Here is an 18689-nt window from a genome sequence, read left to right on the forward strand (position 1 = left end):
AGAAAGAAGAAAGAAAGAAAGAACAAAAGAAGAAAGAAAGAAAGAAAGAAAGAAAGAACAAAAGAAGAAAGAAATACGGAAAGAAAGAAAGGAAGGAAAGAAAGAACAAAAGAAGAAAGAAAGAAAGAAAGGATGAATAACAGACCCCTAAAAAGGAATCTCCAGCAGAGATCCAGAGGAACCTACGAGACAAGGGAGCTCAGGGACTGCAGAAAGGTCTATGGTTAGTAACTTTAATGGGACAGGAAGAGTTAAAGTGAGAGACAGGCAGAGAGAGGAGAGAGAGGGAAAGACAGGATCCCAGTGTGTCAGTCTAAGCCTATAGCAGCAGAACTAAGACCTGGTCTAAGCCTGATCCAGCTCTAACTATAAGCTTTATCAAAAAGGAAAGTTTGAAGCCTACTCTTAAAAGTAGAGAGGGTGTCTGCCTCCCGGACCCTGACTGGTAGATGATTCCAAAGGAGAGGGGCCTGATGAGAGTTTTAACTAGGACTACAAGGAGAGCTCACATTAAGCCTGTTTTAAAGTCTTTACATCGGCCTCCTGTTTCTTCTCGTGTTGATTTTAAAATTCTTTTTCTAAGGCGCTGCACGGCCTCGCACCAGACTACATCTCAGCTTTTAGTGTCTGAACCAGGAGGGCCTCTCAGATCCTCCTCCTCTCTTTCAGCTGTTCCTCAGAGGAGAACAGAAACCTTCAGTGACTCTCTGAGACGATGGAACAGCCTGTCCGGGAATGATCTGAGGGCACAGGTCGTCCCCTTCTAGGTCCACACATTCAGACTGACGCAGCCATGACGGGACATTCTGCACATGTCAAACCGTTTTCTTGGTTTCTAGTTCAAGAAGCATCGAAGGAAAGGTTTGGGTCCCAGAGACGTGAGATAACAGTCTGTGGGGAGTCAGGTCTGGATCATCTGATCTTCCAGGAAGCTGAGGACAGAAATACAGGAGCCCTAAAAAAGTCTCTGGCCTGAGGTTTTCTCCTGTCAGCAGGTTTCAGACACAGGCGCTCGGGTCGGCTGTGAAAGCTGATCTGGTGAGACGACAGGGAGGCTCGGCAGAGCGGCTCAAACCGGTCTCTAATGCCAAACATCCGTTTAGACCAACAGCTGCCTTATTAAGACCGAGAGCAGGGGACACTAAGTTTAGACCGGAGACACACAGGGAGACACAGGGGGACATGGGGAGACACAGGGGGACACGGGGAGACACAGGGAGACACACAGGGAGACACACAGACACAATCTAGTGGACTCTGGAGGAACTGCAGGAGACACACTCTAGTGGACTCTGGAGGAACTGCAGGAGACACACTCTAGTGGACACTGGAGGAACTGCAGGTTGTTTCATTTAATATTGGTTGCTGCTTAGTAGTTGTGAGGTTCAGGTTCTGATGTTTAGCCTGTTAGCATAGTAATGTTGATAGCTAACGTTTTATGTGTTTTAAACAAACAAACAAACATTAAACAGACATAAAGAAGACACCTGCACACGGTGAGGACGCTTCATTGGTTTTTATTTCAGCACAGATGAGTCCAGATACAGTCCACCTCTGAGGACCCCTGTGAACAGCGCCCCCTACAGGTTTAACAACTCAAAGCACACGTTTACTGACCGCAGAGGTTTCCTTCAGAAACACGTGAGATAAAGAAACGACAGTCGGTCTGACTGAATCAGAACTGAAGGTCTGAAGGTCTGAAGGTCTGAGGGTCTGAAGGTCTGAGGGTCTGAAGCCGTCAGGTGGACGTGTTTCTGATCCAGCATAATGAAACCTGCTGAGATATACGACACGGTGTTTATCCATCACAGCAAACTGAGACACACGAACACGTGACGGAATCACCCGGAGGAGAGAGGTGGAGACCAAAACCTGAAAATCAAACTATAATAATAATAATAATAATGATGAAGCACATTCAGCTTCAGAGAGCCGCTCTGACGCCATGATGTCAGAGAGTCAACGAGGAAATAGAAAAGTCTCTGAGTGAGAGAGAGAGAAGTGTTTCCATGCAGGACTGAAGGAGCGGAGAGAACGTGGATATAAAAGAAGAGTAGACAGAGAGCGGAGCAGAGTCACACATTCAGCTGCTCTCCACACGTCTGAGAGGCGTGTTTAACGAGGGACAGGAAACACTCCAACCAAACCGTTTATCTTTACAGACGTCGTACACAAATTCAAAACAACGATGCGACTTCATCGATCGTTTTCTAACCGAGTCAGCGCTTTGAAACCGGCTCCTCTCATCGTCTCCGTCACACAGAAACCTCGTGTCTCCATGTTCCCTCCTTCTAACCATGAATGCTTTCGTCCTTCCTCTCTGCCCGTCAGCATGCGTTCTGAAATATAACAGACGGACAGAAGTCAGGAGCTCGTGGTTGAAGGTCACGCTGTGTTTGGTTGTTTTTTAACTTCCTGTTATAAGTCGTGGTTTTGGAGTTGAAAAGGTTTCTGCCTGACGGTGACGATGGGATAATGAAAGTCCAGCAGACCTCCTGCTGACACCAGACTGAAACCATGAGGAGGAAACAGACCTGGTGTCAGGGACTTTCTTATTCTGAAGCTAAGACGCAGCGAGACAGGAAGCCACAGAAACAAACCAGACTGAACCGGTGAGAGAAGATTTGAACACAAACGTGGACCAGGTCAGTGAGAACAGGCCGAGCTGAAGGTCTGAAGGTCAAACCTGAACCTCTTCACCAGAAGTGAAGACGTTAGAGTCTGAGCAGAGACATCCGGGTATCAGGATGACAAACGGGGCGACTGGAGCTTCTGCTAACGTCCTGTGTTAAGGAGTGAATGAAGCGGGTGAAGTACTGGTTCAGGTTTTAAGACAACTGGGACCTCTCCTGGACCTGGTGGTTTATCATCATGATCAGTTTGGAATAACAGAGAGGTTCAGAGTGACCTCGGCGTGCAGGTTCATCGGTCACTCTGGGAATCCGTCTCTTACATTCGATCATGATGTCAGGAATAGACTCGGAGGATGTGGCCCAGGACTGGAGACTTCAGAGGTCTGGTTTTGGTCCGAATGTGAACTCTTTGATGTGGTTCAGGGACAGGAGTGCATGAGTCTGAGAAACTTTGGATCTCTGTGATTCAGGAGGAAACAGTTTGGCGTTTCTCTCTCTGGACTCGGGAATGATGGGATTCATGATACATAAAGACAAACAGTCACACCACAGATTCACAGACTCTCTTCTTCTTCTTCTTCTTCTCCTGCTGGAGCTGAGACGGTCCGACGAACAGAAAGGAACCAATCACAGCTCAGCGATGTAATCCAAGAGACAGGAAGTGACATCACATCACTGAGCGGGATATGGTGGAGGGATGCAGGAGCTGCAGAGAGGTTGGCGGAGGACGGGGAAGATGATGAAGATGTGGGAAGCCGGGAACCGTCGTCGTCGTCGTCGTCGTCCTCAGTCGGATTTCTTGTCGGAAGTCGCCTGAGGACAAAGAACAGGACACACAAACACAGCGTGAGCGTGAGCGCCTCCTACAGGCTGCAGAGGACAAGTCATCAAAGGTTTACTCTCCAAACAAAAACAAGAAAGTCTGTTTTTAAAAGTAGAATCTAGGTTCAGCAGCAACGTGGAGCGGTGGAGCTCCTTCCTCTACGTCACTCTGCACCATGTGTTTGTTTAGCATCTTCATTAGCATGATGCTACGAAGGTGAAGATAAATGCTTCTGTTGTTAGCTGAAGAAACGGCGTGTTGCAGCCAAATCTCAAAGTGTAGCCGGGTTCATCACACAGCATGAAAGAGCAAACACAAACATTCATTCATTCAGCTTTCATTTATCCAGATAAAAAACCAAGGAAGTACCACCACTGTAAAATCATTACGAAATATAACTTAATGACCCTTGACAGTTTTCTTTGTTATGTAGATATGTGTCTGATGTATAAATTAATTAATGATCAGGCCCCACCACCACTTAAACAATGTGTGTTACTCTGCAGGAACAATCTTAGGGAGACCAGGGCATCAACAAGAGGAGACTGTTCAGCTAAACGTAGGAAGACTGCATTTGGACAGTCTGCATTTTCAGTCAGAGCAGCAGGAAAATGGAACTCAATCCCGACTCACATTAGAGACTGTACAAGCCTCAGTGTTTTTAAAAGTACACTGAAATTATGGCTCAAGGAAAAACAATCATGTGATCATCTGAATGCATCAAATTAGAGACAATGAAATGTAATTTTAAATGTGTTGTTATTAGTGATGGACTGTGTTGAGTAGTCTATGTGTTGTTTTAAATGCTAGTATGTTTTTTTTGTTTGTATTGTACATTTGTTAACATCTTCCTGCCCAGGGACCACAGATGAAAATTAGCTTATAGCTAACTCTGGCTTCACAGTTTTTGTTTTGCATGGCCCCTGTCAAATAAACTAATAATAAATAAAAAAACCCTGAATACTGTCTGCACCATGTTTTAACCTGTCACTGCACTACCTGCACTGTGCACATGGGCTGTTTTTATACAACTGTATTTTATTATATTTTATATTTAAATCTTAGATATTTAAAAGCTGGGAGAGAGAAACAGCGTCTTGTTTTTCCTGTATGTCTCGTATATACAGTGAAAATCTTTGAATCTAAATTTATTTTAGATTTGTTTGTGTCTTTTTTATTGTGTTACTTTTTATGTTTCTCTTTTATTTACTTCTTTTTTAAATACTTTGCTTTGTTGTTTATTTAACATAAGAGAAGATAAGATATTACTTTATTGATCCTCCAGAGGGAAATTCAGTTGTTACAGCAACCCAGACAGAAGTACAAACAAGAAGAAGTTTCAATAAGTAAAATTAAATAAAGATAAAATACAATTTAGATATTTACAATGTTACAATGGAGTTTAGATTAATAGCAGTAATTACAGGCAGTATTAAAATGATTCAGTGGTGACAGGCTGACATGGTGTGATTATAGTTGGTAATGACAGATGAATGTAATATGACCGTGAGTTGCAGTAAACAATAATAATGTAATATAACATGAAGTAATTATTTACATTGAATTGCAATAAGTGTGCTTTAGTCTCTACTTCTAAATTATGTGTTTGATTTTAGATTTATTATTCACTGTGAAGATCTTTGAATTGTATAAAAGCTGCTCTATAAATAAAGATTGACTTATTGAACATAGAAATACAAATCTGAAAGTTGAGAGATTACAGCTTCAGATTATTTCTCATCATGTCTGAACTCTGACAGCGATAAAGACCAGGGGTCGTGTTTCTGAGGGCTGCTCCCCTCATGTGTGAAACTCGTCATGTAAATAACAGAGCAGCCGTGTGTTTCTACATGTGTTACGTAACAGTGTGTGTGTGTGTGTGTGTGTGTGAGTGTGAGTGTGTGTGTGTGTGAGTGTGAGTGTGTGAGTGTGAGTGTGTTTGTGTGTGTGTGTGTGTGTGTGTGTGTGTGGCTCTGTCAGGCTGATTTAAGGTGGACCAGCTGCTGTTACATTGATCACACGCTCTCTGCAGGAGCTAAATATAACAGTCCTCCTGCACACACACAGACACAGAGACACACACACACAGAGACACACACAGAGACACACACACACAGAGACAGAGGAGGGATGGAGGTAACAGTTATGGATCAATAACTAATCAGACATGTAGCTGATGGATCCGTCAGCGTCTATAAAGTGTCTGAGCACACTAACTGGAACGTTCTCTGTAAACGTTGAACATACAAACACTCGGTCCTTTAAGGTTTGATCCCCAAACTCAGTTATTCTCTAACCATGAAGCTTTGATAGAAGCTGCAGGTCCTTCCTGTTTCTCCTCTTTCACAAGTTCACTGTTACAACACGACTTCATTATCACATCGAGGTCATCGCCTTCACTCATTACTCAGAACACAAACTGTCATTCCTCAGATCATTACACCTCCCAGAGGAGTCTCAGCTTCACTGTAAACAGGTCCACAGAGTCTCAGCTTCACTGTAAACAGGTCCACAGAGTCTCAGTTTCACTGTAAACAGTTCCAGAGTCTCAGCTTCACTGTAAACAGGTCCACAGAGTCTCAGCTTCACCGTAAACAGTTCCAGAGTCTCAGCTTCACTGTAAACAGGTCCACAGAGTCTCAGCTTCACTGTAAACAGGTCCACAGAGTCTCAGCTTCACTGTAAACAGGTCCACAGAGTCTCAGCTTCACTGTAAACAGTTCCACAGAGTCTCAGCTTCACTGTAAACAGTTCCACAGAGTCTCAGCTTCACTGTAAACAGGTCCTCAGAGTCTTCCCTCTGGCTTCCTTCAGTGGTATGAACCTGAAACAGGAACTGATGTTCTTGTGATGTTCTTGTAATTAACGGGTCTTCAGTTTGCTGAAATAACAACATCCTTCTGTCTTCCTTTTTCCTTCTCTCCTCTTTTCTTTCCCCTTCTTATTCCCACTTTACTTCCATCCTCCTCCTCTCCTCTTTCCACCTCCCCTCCTATCTTCTTTCCTTTCCTCTTCTCTCTTCTTACATCTTTTTTTCTCACATCTTCTCCTCTTTCCTAAATTTTCATCCTTCTCTCATTTCCTCGCCTTTTTTCTTTCCTCCTCTCCTTTCCTCTTTCCTCCTCTCCTTTCCTCTTCAAAGTCAGAGTTCTAGAACACCTGCTGTTGCTCTCCATACAGACTGTTTCTCCTGCTGACACCTGATTGGTGGATACTACTCAGACTACAGACAGAGACCAGAACCCTTCTTAGACTAAAACCCAGACCCTGAGATCCAGATTCAACATGTCTCTGAATCAGAATCTGTAATTACAGGTTAGTTGTAGCTGAAAGTAAAAAGCTTTGTCAGGTCTGTCCTCAAGAGGAGAAGAAAACTACGTCTACAATGTTTGTTTGTTGAATGGAGGTGGGATCCATCATTTCTGATGCTGCGTTCAGGGAAGTCAGGAAATCTAAACGCTGATTGTCTTTAGTGACACAGCATCAAGCAGATTAGTGTCTCAGTGTAAATGTTTGATGTAGAACAGATTGTTAGCTGCTCTTCATGCAGATATCTGTTTATAGAGAGAAAGAAATCCTCCTCACATTAACAACCATGGGGTGTGTGTGTGTGTGTGTGTGTGTGTGTGTGTGTGTGTGTGTGTGTGTGTGTGTGTTTGTGTGTGTGTGTTACCAGCAGTTTGCTGTGCTCCTCCAGCAGTCTGTCGTACTCCACCGTCAGATTCTCCGCCTGTTTCTTCATCGCATGAACGTCGCTGTCAGACTTCTGCAGGGCTGCAGGACAAAACATCAACCAATCAGAGCGCAGATCACTTCTCCTGTGAGGGGACGCATCAGTGCTGACCGACAGGTGTGTTTACTGTCACACCTGGACCTTTTATCTGCTCACCTTTCTTTGAGGAGTCGAGCTCTACCTTCAGGGTCTTCACCTCCTCCTTCAGGTTCTTGTTCTCCTCCTGAGGTCCTGCTCCTTTCTTCCCGCCCTCTGGGACCTCCAGACCGGCGTCACGTAGTTTCTGTTTGAAGGAGCACAAACACAAAGGGTTAATACCTTAAAGAGTTATTACCCTTTATGGACTTCCTCTGCTCCTGAGGGAACATTTAAAGCAACAATAAAGAGCTCCACCCACAGGTGACGTGGATCACCTGGGACCCTCATACGCTCCTGTGACTTCTCTGTGTGTTTCTAACGACTGATTCAAGAGGGAACACGTCAAATTCAACAAATCCAGACATCCTAAAACTGGATCAAGATCCAGAGAGACATCACAGACCCGCCCTGAACTGACAGAGTACGAGGGGGGATCACTGAGGAACATGAGGACAGAGAGAAGGAGAAGAAGAGGACAGAGACAAATAAGACAAAGGTCGTTAAAAAGACGAGGAGGAGGAAGAGGAGGATAAGAAGCAGAGAACAGAATATCTAAAAGTTAGACTAAGATGAGTCCACAGAGGAAACACAGAAGAAGAAACTACGATGAAAGAAGGAGAAGAAGAAGAAGAGTGTTTATGTTAAAACCAGGAGCGGCTCGGGGTGATTCAGGGAGCGACAGGTGTTCATACCAAACGCCTCCTCACCTCTCGCAGTGACCTCACTCTGACAGCTGCTCCCACTGTTTTACACTACAGCTACTCATCCTGTTCTCTGATTGGCTGACAGCTGCTCCCACTGTTTTACACTACAGCTACTCATCCTGCTCTCTGATTGGCTGACAGCTGCTCCCACTGTTTTACACTACAGCTACTCATCCTGCTCTCTGATTGGCTGACAGCTGCTCCCACTGTTTTACACTACAGCTACTAATCCTGCGCTCTGATTGGCTGACAGCTGCTCCCACTGTTTTACACTACAGCTACTCATCCTGCTCTCTGATTGGCTGACAGCTGCTCCCACTGTTTTACACTACAGCTACTCATCCTGCGCTCTGATTGGCTGACAGCTGCCCCCACTGTTTTACAATACAGCTACTCATCCTGCGCTCTGATTGGCTGACAGCTGCTCCCAATGTCTTACACTACAGCTACTCATCCTGCGCTCTGATTGGCTGACAGCTGCCCCCACTGTCTTACAATACAGCAACTCATCCTGCCCTCTGATTGGATGACAGCTGCTCCTACTGTTTAACACTACAGCAACTCATCCTGCCCTCTGATTGGCTGACAGCTGCCCCCACTGTCTTACACTACAGCAACTCATCCTGCCCTCTGATTGGCTGACAGCTGCTCCCACTGTTTTACACTACAGCAACTCATCCTGCGCTCTGATTGGCTGACAGCTGCTCCCACTGTCTTACAATACAGCAACTCATCCTGCTCTCTGATTGGCTGACAGCTGCTCCTGCTCTCTGATTGGCTGACAGCTGCTCCTGCTCTCTGATTGGCTGACAGCTGTGTCTCTTACTGTATATGGAACACACAGAGGTTATGAGCCTTGATGTGATAACTGTACATCATTTATTTTTTATATTCACACATTAAACTTCATTTTTAAAATTTTACTGAGTTCAGATTTTAATCTGAGACAGTTTTTACGTTGTTTAAAAAATAAATCTGAATTTTAGTTTGAGTAGAAGTGAAGGAAGTGATCCGTTTTTTAATGTTTAATTTAATATCTCAATAAAATGTTAAATAAATGCCCTTTGTTCGGCTCCTTTGGGTCTAATAATTGATAAAAACATTTACTTATTCAGTTTAAAATGTTACTCAGTACTTTAAATAAATCAGGATAATTCAAAGTTAATTATTTATAGGTATTTTAATCTTTATAAATCTTCTACATTCAGTAACTTTGTGTTTCTGTTTGTCAGTATCTGAAGTGTCCGTCCAAAGGGTCACCACGTGAACTGGACGATAAAATGATTCAACTTGACGTTTTAAACTTCTGATCTGAGATTTAGAGACAAAATGACAAATTAAAGATAAAAAATAAAAAGAAATACAAAATAAAGGCAAATCAAAAATAAATCAAAATAAAAATTAAATTAAAATAGTTTAAAAATTAAAATACCTGCTGCATGATATTTTACAATGAATTGTTTTCATGCAGAACTTTAATTTTAAAGTTTCTAAAGCTGTGAAATAATCTGGAGCAGCAGGAATCGATCAATAACCCGTCAGCTCCTCAGAGGATCAACAGAAAGGTCACTAAGAGACGAGCAGTCTCTGATCTGTGGATCTTTAATATAAAGAAGTTTGTGTTTTTAGTTAAAGACAGAACTTTAGAGGACGTCATCTTAGAACCTGATAATCTGAAACACTCTGCAGACCGACGCCCGACTGATCAGACGGTTAGGGTTAGGAAGGAAATCTCTGATATCAGATATTAATCTCTTGTTTCTGTAAATCAGAAGGATCTCATAGAAACGTACACACTGAGGTATTTAACTGAACGTATCGATCAGACTGAAGTCTTCATGGTCTCAGTGTGACGGAGAGAAACAGCTGCTGCCGGTCTTCAGACCCGAGGGTCATAAACTCTGATTTAACTGCTCTGAGCTGAATCCAGCAGCACGAGGTCTCCGGTTCACAAAGTTCACCAGGATCCACATTCGCACTGATCATCACTCAAAAGTACAGAGGTCAGTAAACACATCACAGGCGCCTTGCAGGAGCTGGACCGGTTCATACCTTTAACAGTGATGAAGATAATCTGCTCTTCATTTTAAATCATGAAACAGGAAGTTAAATCTTTAAATATGATCTGATGTTTGGGAACGTGCGCTCGTAAACATAAACATCAGGGGCGGACATCTTTACGACTTCAATCAATGAGAAATGTGCCGTGACTTATGGGACAGGGTCATGTTATCTGCTTACACAGCAACATGTGAATTACATGCACACGCACACACACACACGCACACACACACACACACACTGTGTTGTGTCACCTTGAGTAAAACTCTGCAGTGAAATTACACCATGCAGTCAGAAATAGAGACGTCGATCTGAGAGTCACGTGTGTGTCCTGCAGGTCTGCAGCCACACACATACCTGACCTCCAGGCGGATCCATTACACACACGCACGCACACACATGCATGCATACACACACACACACACGCACACACACACACACGGTTATGTGAAATGACATAACACACACACAATTCTGTTTTCTAAACAGCTGCAGGAATTCATGATAACGAGAACAATAAAGAGAATTCTCTGTAATAATCTTGCTTTTCTATTTTTTCATGCACAATCTGTTTAAACTAAATATCTTAAAAACATAAACAAAGATCATTTTAAGTCTATTTAATTAACATGGCCAATAAATGCTCCCATAGATCCAGGAAGACTCCAGGATTCTGGGTCCAGAGTTAGTCTGCGGTCCTTGTTCCTGGTCTGGCTGCAGACCGGAGGACACGCTCACGTTGGTCACACGTGATCATTCTGATATACATGACTGTAATCAGGGATTTAAGTAATGACACACTAATATTCTGCAGTTATCCATCAATAATGTGAATATTCTGGTAGTTTTGGTTTAATTGAGTTTAATTCTTAAATAATATTTAGTATTATGTTTGATTTTAAATGTTATAGAAACAGAAACCTGAGCAGACCTGCAGACCTGCAGACCTGCAGACCTGCAGCCTGGATCCTCCATGCTGCTCTTTAGACTACGTGTGAAAGTTCCTCCTACAGGACTGGACTGGAAATGTCCCAATCAGAGTCTTCAGAGCTGAGCTGAGTGTTTTATTACGTTACACGCCGAGTTATAATATTACATAAAGTATAAAACCTCAGTGAGAGTCCAGAGTGTCTCCAGAGTGTTCCATTAAACAATGAGAGGCTGAACTCTGGGACGTGTCTGAGGTGATGTCTGAGACTAACTGACGGCCTCTTTATCTTTATGACTCAGTTACAGCGTGCAGTGTGTGATGAATCTGTGTCAGTGTGTGTCACAGAGGAGTGTGTGTGTGCAGGGAAACACACACACATCGGATCAGACGGTAAGAAAGAAAGAAAAACCTGCAACACTTCCCGACTGTGACGACTGTTTCACCCACTCAGTGAATTCACAAAACTTCCTGAAACACAAACACACAATCAGCCGCCTGTGTTTGTGTGTGTGTGTGTGTGTGTGAGTGTGTGTGTGTGACTGTCACATGCAGATGAAGCAATTTCTCCTTTTAGCAGCAGAGGCCTTAGTGATCTCTTCACCCCGGACAAACCCAGGTCAGATTACCACAGAGAGAGTGTTAGAGAGTGTGTGTGACTGTGTTAGAGAGTGTGTGTGACTGTGTTAGAGAGTGTGTGTGTGTGTGTGTGTGCACATTGTGAATGAGACTCTGTGTAACTAAATGAATACCTCCAGTGTTTGACAACAGAGCGGCTGCAGGTCAGTGCTGCCCCCCGCAGGAGAGTCACACAAACAACAGGAGCTCACGTCTTCAAGGAAAACGTTCTCTTTCTGTGTGTGTGTGTGTGTGTGTGTGTGTGTGTGTGTGTGTGTGTGTGTGTGTGTGTGTGTGTGTCTGTGTGCATGTGTGTGCGTGACCCCGAAAATCCACAGGATGCGTGTGCGCCGCATTCTGTCTTTGCTTTCGAGAGAAAGCAGCAAAGCTCCATTTGGGATCACTTTGATATGATCGTGTCTCTGATAGGAGGAAGTGCCTCGCAGTGGAAGGTGATTAAATGTGTGGAACATTTCTCAAGGGGAAAATCCCACTAATCTTAAAGTCCATTTGAAAAGCTCACACAACACGGCTAACCTAGCTTAGCTTGTCAAGGCGAGGGAGAGCGGCGAGCGCCCTTCCCCTAAAACAGAAGCTAACCTCCGACCAGGCAGCGTGATGGAGACTAAAACAACCGGAGGACTGCAGAAAACACTGATGCATCGCTTTCACCGGCGACCGGATAGCTGCTGGTCAGTACAGACGCAGGAACATCACAAGAGGGAGGAAGCTGACACGATGCCTTTACTGACCTTTAAGAATCTCGCCCCTGAAAACTAACACGTTACAAAAAAGACTAAAACTAAGACTCAAACTAATAAAAACTAAACTAAAAAGAAGCATTTTAAAAACTAAACAACCCCGACTGGTTAGGGTTAGGCATGAAGTCCAGTGACCAGCAAGAAGCCTGACTGGTTAGAGTTAGGCATATAGTCCAGTGACCAGCAAGAACACTGACTGGTTTGAGTTAGGCATAAAGTCCAGTGACCAGCAAGAACCCTGACTAGTTAGGGTTAGGCACCAAGTCCAGTGATCAGCAAGAACCTTGACTGGTTAGAGTTAGGCATGAAGTCCAGTGACCAGCAAGAACCTCGACTGGTTAGAGTTAGGCATGAAGTCCAGTGACCAGCAAGAACCCCGACTGGTTAGAGTTAGGCATGAAGTCCAGTGACCAGCAAGAACCCCGACTGGTTAGAGTTAGGCATGAAGTCCAGTGACCAGCAAGAACCCTGACTGGTTACAGTTAGGCATGAAGTCTAACTAAACTAGCAAACTGGATTTAAAAACTAATTAAAACTTAACAGAATGAAAACAAAAAGTCAAAACGAAATAAAAATTAAAACTGATGAAAAATTCAAAACTATAATAAGCTTGCTTCCTGTCCAGGTTGTTCTTTTCTGGGCAGATTTATGCGTGCTGGGCGCAGGTTTCATCGAAAATAGACTCGGCGCTTATCTTTAGTGGAGCAGCGTGGGGGCACGCTCCCGAGACGGAGCTGAGACGCGCCGCTCCCTGTGGACCCTCTGTAAAGAGCCTTGGAGTTCATTTTGACAGAGCCTTCAAATTTGGAAAACAAATCTCTTCTGTGGTTCAGTCCAGCTTCTTCCAGCTGAGACTCATAGCTGAGGTGAAGGCCTATCTCCCTCCTAAGGATTTAGAGAGAGTGGTTCATGCCTTTATTACTTCTAGGCTTGATTATTGTAACTCTTTGTATGTAGACTTAGACATGTCATCTATTCAGCGCCTGCAGCTCGCTCAAAACGCTGCTCCTCGCCTCCTGACTGTCAGGAAACAGAGGGAGCACATCACACCTGTGCTGCATGCTCTCCACTGGCTCCCAGTCCATCACAGGATTCATTTTAAGATTGCACTTTTAACGTACAAGGCCCTGAATGGATTGGCACCATCCTACTTGGCTGATCTTCACTGAGGTCAACAAACCAGCTGCTCCTGGATGTGCCTAAAAGTTGCCTTAAACCCCGGGGGGGCCGAGCCTTTGCAGCAGCGGCCCCCAAGCTCTCCAATTAAGATCGGCCCCCCTCTGATGAGTGTTTTAAATCTTTGTTGAAGACACATCTCTTCTCTTTGTCCTTCTCCTCCTGAAGAGGACATTACTATCCTGATATGTTGTTGTTTATTGTTGTCTTCATGTACTTTTTATCTTGTAAAGCACTTTGACCAACACTGGTTGTTTTTAAATGTGCTTTATAAATAAAGTTGACTTGACTTGAGCATTGACTAGAATGGGACCCGAGGCTTGAGTCTCACCTCCTGCAGCAGCTCGTTGTCCTCCATGTACTTCTTGGCGGCGTTGCTGGCGCCCTCGGCCTGCTTCTTGAAGGCTTCGTTGGATGCCATGAGCGTGGCCTGCTGGGAGAGCAGAGTGGCCAGGCGACGCAGCAACCTGAACACACACACACACACATACACACACACACACACACACCAACATGTGATCAGTGAGGTCATTCAGACTTAACGCTGATCAATAACCTCTACAGGAGCTTCTACAGTAAAATAACCTGAGACCAGGTTCAGAGTACTTGATGGAGGTGGAGACAAACCTGTGGTCTCATTACATTCAGACATCAGGAGATTAATTATTGGGGGAGCAAAGCAACAACTCCTGTCACCATAGTCCCGGACACGGACACAGAAGTCTAAACGTTCTGCAGGGCGTGAACCATCTCTTGTTGCAGCACATCCACGTCCAGTTTGAGCCTCGCTCTGTATCAGGGGTTCCCAAACTGTTCAGCCAATATTTATACAGTCTATGGTCTCATACGTCAAAGCTACTTTAAACACTCTTTACAGCAATGCTAGCTGGACTAAGTTACAGGGAATAAACTGAAGACACCTACCTATTAGCCTATTAGCCTATTAGCCTGCAGCTCTATCATCTATGCAAACACAAATATCAGATCAGGATCCCTAACATCAGATACTCAATATCAGGATCAGGATCAGGATCAGGATCAGGGGCAAAGGATCCGACTGGGACGTCCCTAATATGTACACATACCTGTCTGCACGTGTGTGTGACGTGAGACCATCTGTCACACACACACACGGCCTATTATAGCCATTCACTACTGCATGCACACATATAGTAACAACACAAACACACACACACACACAAATAGTGTTACCCCTGACATTTTCTGGCTGAGGTGTGTGTGTGTGTGTGTGTGTGTGTGTGTGTGGCGCTGACAGGCTGTGATGTCATGGTTACTCACAGCAGGGGGGCGGGATAACGGGGCAACTGCAGAGTCAAAATATAACTGCCCCCATTCCTCACTTTCTGCAGCAGAGAGGCCTGATTAAAGGAGCAGTTCAAAGATTGAACGTGTGTAAGAGATGTATGAAGTGTTTGAATAGTAGTTTGTGTTTGTTGCTGTTTTCCTCACAGAGTGAACAAACGTCTGGTTGGTCGGTCGGTGCTTCACTCTGAAGGAGACACGACTCCTGCGACTCTCAGGTCCAAATATGGCCGTCCTGAAATAATCTGATCAGCTGCCAGCTCCTCAAACTCGTGCTCCAGATTTTAGTCACCGTCTCAGATCTCAGGACGGCTCGGTCTAAACGCTGGAGCACTTCCTCCTGCAGTCTGAGTTACAACAGTTGCTGCATCACATGTTGCTGTCCTGCTGTGAGTCACTGAGCAGCTGCTGCGAGCTGGAGCACCTGCTGCACTGAGCAGACGGTACTGCCCCCTGCTGGTGGCTCACAGCACACACTCAGAGACGGTTACAGGAGGTTTTATAATATTAGCTAACGTGGAGGTACTCTGGTTGCACGATTCAAACCTATGAGATGACAAATGGATATCGCTACCTCTGTTTAAACAGCAGAGGGCGCCACCTGCCTCTGACCTCTCTTGTGTGACACACGGGGAGCAGGTGGAGATTTTGCAGGTGAGGATGCACCTGGATGTGATTTCAGAGAAGTTAGCTCGAAACGTTTTCGGACCTTCAGCCCGACAACAAGCTCTCCACCAGTAACAACGTACCACATCACTCCACTCTGAAACCAATCAGATTAACCGTGTCTGACCTTCTGGAGGGTCAGCCAATCAGGGATCAAGACAGTTTTACACCTCAGGGCTGTGTCCAATCAGAATCCGGCTGCAGGATTTACACCGTGCACTCGATGTGTGCGTTTCCCCCGATACGGACTCTGCCTACACACAGCTGCTCATTCTTTCCATCTGACTGTAAAACCCCCCTCTGCTTTTAGATCCGTTTGTCCCTCTGTGTGTGTGTGTGTGTGTGTGTGTGTGTGTGTGTGTGTCTCACAGGCACAGCAGCAGGGCGAAGCCGGCGATGTACTCGTTCCTCTGAGCTCTGAACAGTTTCATGTGGATGTGCTCGATGGCCGTGGGGTTGTTGGTCAGGTCCACTTTCTCCGTCACGCTGTACTTCCTCACCTCGCGGAACGCATCTAAAACACACAAAGACACACACACACACACACACACACACACACACACACACACACACACACACACACACACACACACACACACACACACACACACACACACACACACACACACACACACACACACACACACACACACACACACACACACACACACACACACACACACACACACACACACACAAAGACACACACATTTAAAGACATGAAGAAGTAATAATGTAATCATTATTATTACTTCATTTAAAAAAGGAGCAGATCTAGCTCAGACCCTCGCCCCTTTGCAGCATGTCAGTAATGTTGACGACATGTTATTGATAGAAATGCTTGTATAGATTCTGCTTATGGATCTAACTCCTCATCGATCCCTGCAGAGTTTCCACAGCGTGCATCCTCTCTGCTCATTTTAACATACGATGGGTCAAACATACGTCAATGCTCTGCAGACAGGAAGCACTCTGTGACCGGTGTTCTGGTTTAAAGAGTGACCCTGATAACCGGAGACTCTTTTTATTATTTTTTCAAAGATCTGTTTATTTCAATTTTTGCACATTATGTTCAGGAGATCAACTTAAACAATTCAGGCATGTGATGTTTTTCTATTAAAGGAAACTAAATAAATTAAATTAAATCTATAAATCAGGGAGGATAAATAACAAGTGACATCGTCCATGAAATATTGTTGGTAGATAAGTGAATAAATTAGTTGATTAAATGAAATAATAATAAATAATAGTTATCATAATAATTTTAATTGGAAGATATATAAATAAAAGGAGAAAAAAATGCAACCAAAATAAATAGGTTTATATAAAAAGATTTAAAAAAAATGAACCAGAAAGGTAAAAATAATCACAATAATCTACAAGTAGAAAATAAATAAATGAAGATAAATTAAAAAAAATGATTGATATAAAATAAATATGTTAATATTAAAAATAAAGTAATACACAAAAGGTCAAAATAATTAAAATAATTCTAAATTTTGAAAAGAAATAAATAGAAGAAAATAATGAAATAAAAATAATGAATAGAATAAAATAAATAGGCTAACATGAAAAAGAAAAATGAATTAATACTAAAAAGGTAAAAATAATAATTAAATTAAAAAAAAATCTACAAATAGAAAATAAATCAATAATGAGTAAAAAATAAATACTGAATATAAAATAAATAGGTCAATATTAAAAAATAAAACATTAATATGAAAGGTAAAAATAATAATAACAGAATTAAACAAACAGAATAAATAAATAAACACATAATAACCTGCAACTGAACACTGCTGACCTTCTTTGGTTATCGTCTTTACACGAGTCAAAGTTTTATTCTGTCATCCTCCTGAAGTCTGACATACTTTAACATTTAAAGGTGCGATGTAAATAAATAAAAGTTATTATTGTTATTCTAGAAATAATGCTCCACAGATTGCTCTTCCAGTCTGACTCACTGAGTCTCTTCTTTATGACTCCTCCTCTTTTATATCAGGTGATCAGGTTTCAGTGTGAGGTGGTCTTACAGTTCATCACTTATCACAGGATATGAGATGTATTGTGATATTATCGTTATCATGGGCCATGTATTGAGAATGATCCTGCAGCTCCTGCCCCTGCTGGGTACAGCTGGGTAATCAGAGATGTTGAAGGAGGGCGGTTATGGCATAAAGAGAGTGTGCAGGTTTGTCTTTTTCTCCCCATCCTGCTAAATAATCCAACAACGAGCGTGCAAAGATAACACAGACACAGAGAGAACGTCACAAACGCACGTACCGATGAGCAGAAAGACGAGGATGGCGATGGCCACCATGAAGGACGTGTTTCCATAGAGAGCGATGGTCTGAATGAGTCGGGACTTAAAGATCTTGTTCCACCTGAAGGATCAGAAAGACACTTTAAATATAGAGAAGAAGAGATCCATCACTGCTCTGCTGAGGCCTGCTGGGAAACCTGGAGCTGTGGCGCCATCTACAGGCTGAGCAGAGAACACACAGCTGAGGAACAGACTGACTGTTCACAGGTCGAATAAAGTCTCTTTAAAAGAAACAAGATGATGACAAAAATATCCTAACAGCAGAATTAAAATATGACATTTATAAAAGATAACTTGTCAAATGTTGTTGTGAAGGTCTGTACATGTGCGGCCTCACTTTAGAAAAAATAAGGAAAGAAGGAAAAACAAAAGTATGTGTATTAAAGGGACAGAAGGTGCAGTTCTTCTTGAAAAAGGACAAATTCAAATATTAAAAAACACATATATATCGATGAAATTATTCCTGTTGTTGCAGTGAGGCATCATTTGAGTTGTGAACGAACAAAGTGTGTTATTTTTATTTTCTATCAGCTTACTTTTATTTAAAGAGCACTTGTTTGTATGTGTAGAGTGTCCTGTTTTTCTTTTGTTTAAATGTTTATTTATTTGTCTTTTTTTTTAGGGATGCACAATAAATATCGGTGTCGATAATTATCGGTTCGATATTGGGAAAAATGACGTCACACCGATAATTACTGATAACAAGAGCCGACTCAAATAAACCAAGATTGCTCTGATGACGGTCCCTCTCGTCTGGCCTGTGCTGCATCACAGACTGTATAAACACGGCTGCATGCTGTTG

General features: G+C 43.2%; 1 protein-coding gene across 1 annotated transcript in view; it reads right to left on the reverse strand.

The window, feature by feature from the left end:
* Window positions 1-1501: 1501 nt before the first annotated feature.
* Window positions 1502-18689, reverse strand: part of bcap31 (B cell receptor associated protein 31) — a 20724-nt gene continuing 3536 nt past the window's right edge. The window contains exons 3-8 of the mRNA XM_034678617.1: window positions 17848-17948; window positions 15934-16078; window positions 13907-14042; window positions 7346-7472; window positions 7130-7230; window positions 1502-3446 (exon numbers count right to left, since the gene is read on the reverse strand). Coding sequence (XP_034534508.1) covers window positions 3420-3446; window positions 7130-7230; window positions 7346-7472; window positions 13907-14042; window positions 15934-16078; window positions 17848-17948 — 637 coding nt within the window. The 3' untranslated portion in view covers window positions 1502-3419. The remainder of the gene's footprint in view (window positions 3447-7129; window positions 7231-7345; window positions 7473-13906; window positions 14043-15933; window positions 16079-17847; window positions 17949-18689) is intronic.

The sequence above is a fragment of the Notolabrus celidotus genome, unplaced genomic scaffold, assembly GCF_009762535.1.
Source record: "Notolabrus celidotus isolate fNotCel1 unplaced genomic scaffold, fNotCel1.pri scaffold_188_arrow_ctg1, whole genome shotgun sequence".
NCBI lineage: Eukaryota > Metazoa > Chordata > Actinopteri > Labriformes > Labridae > Notolabrus > Notolabrus celidotus.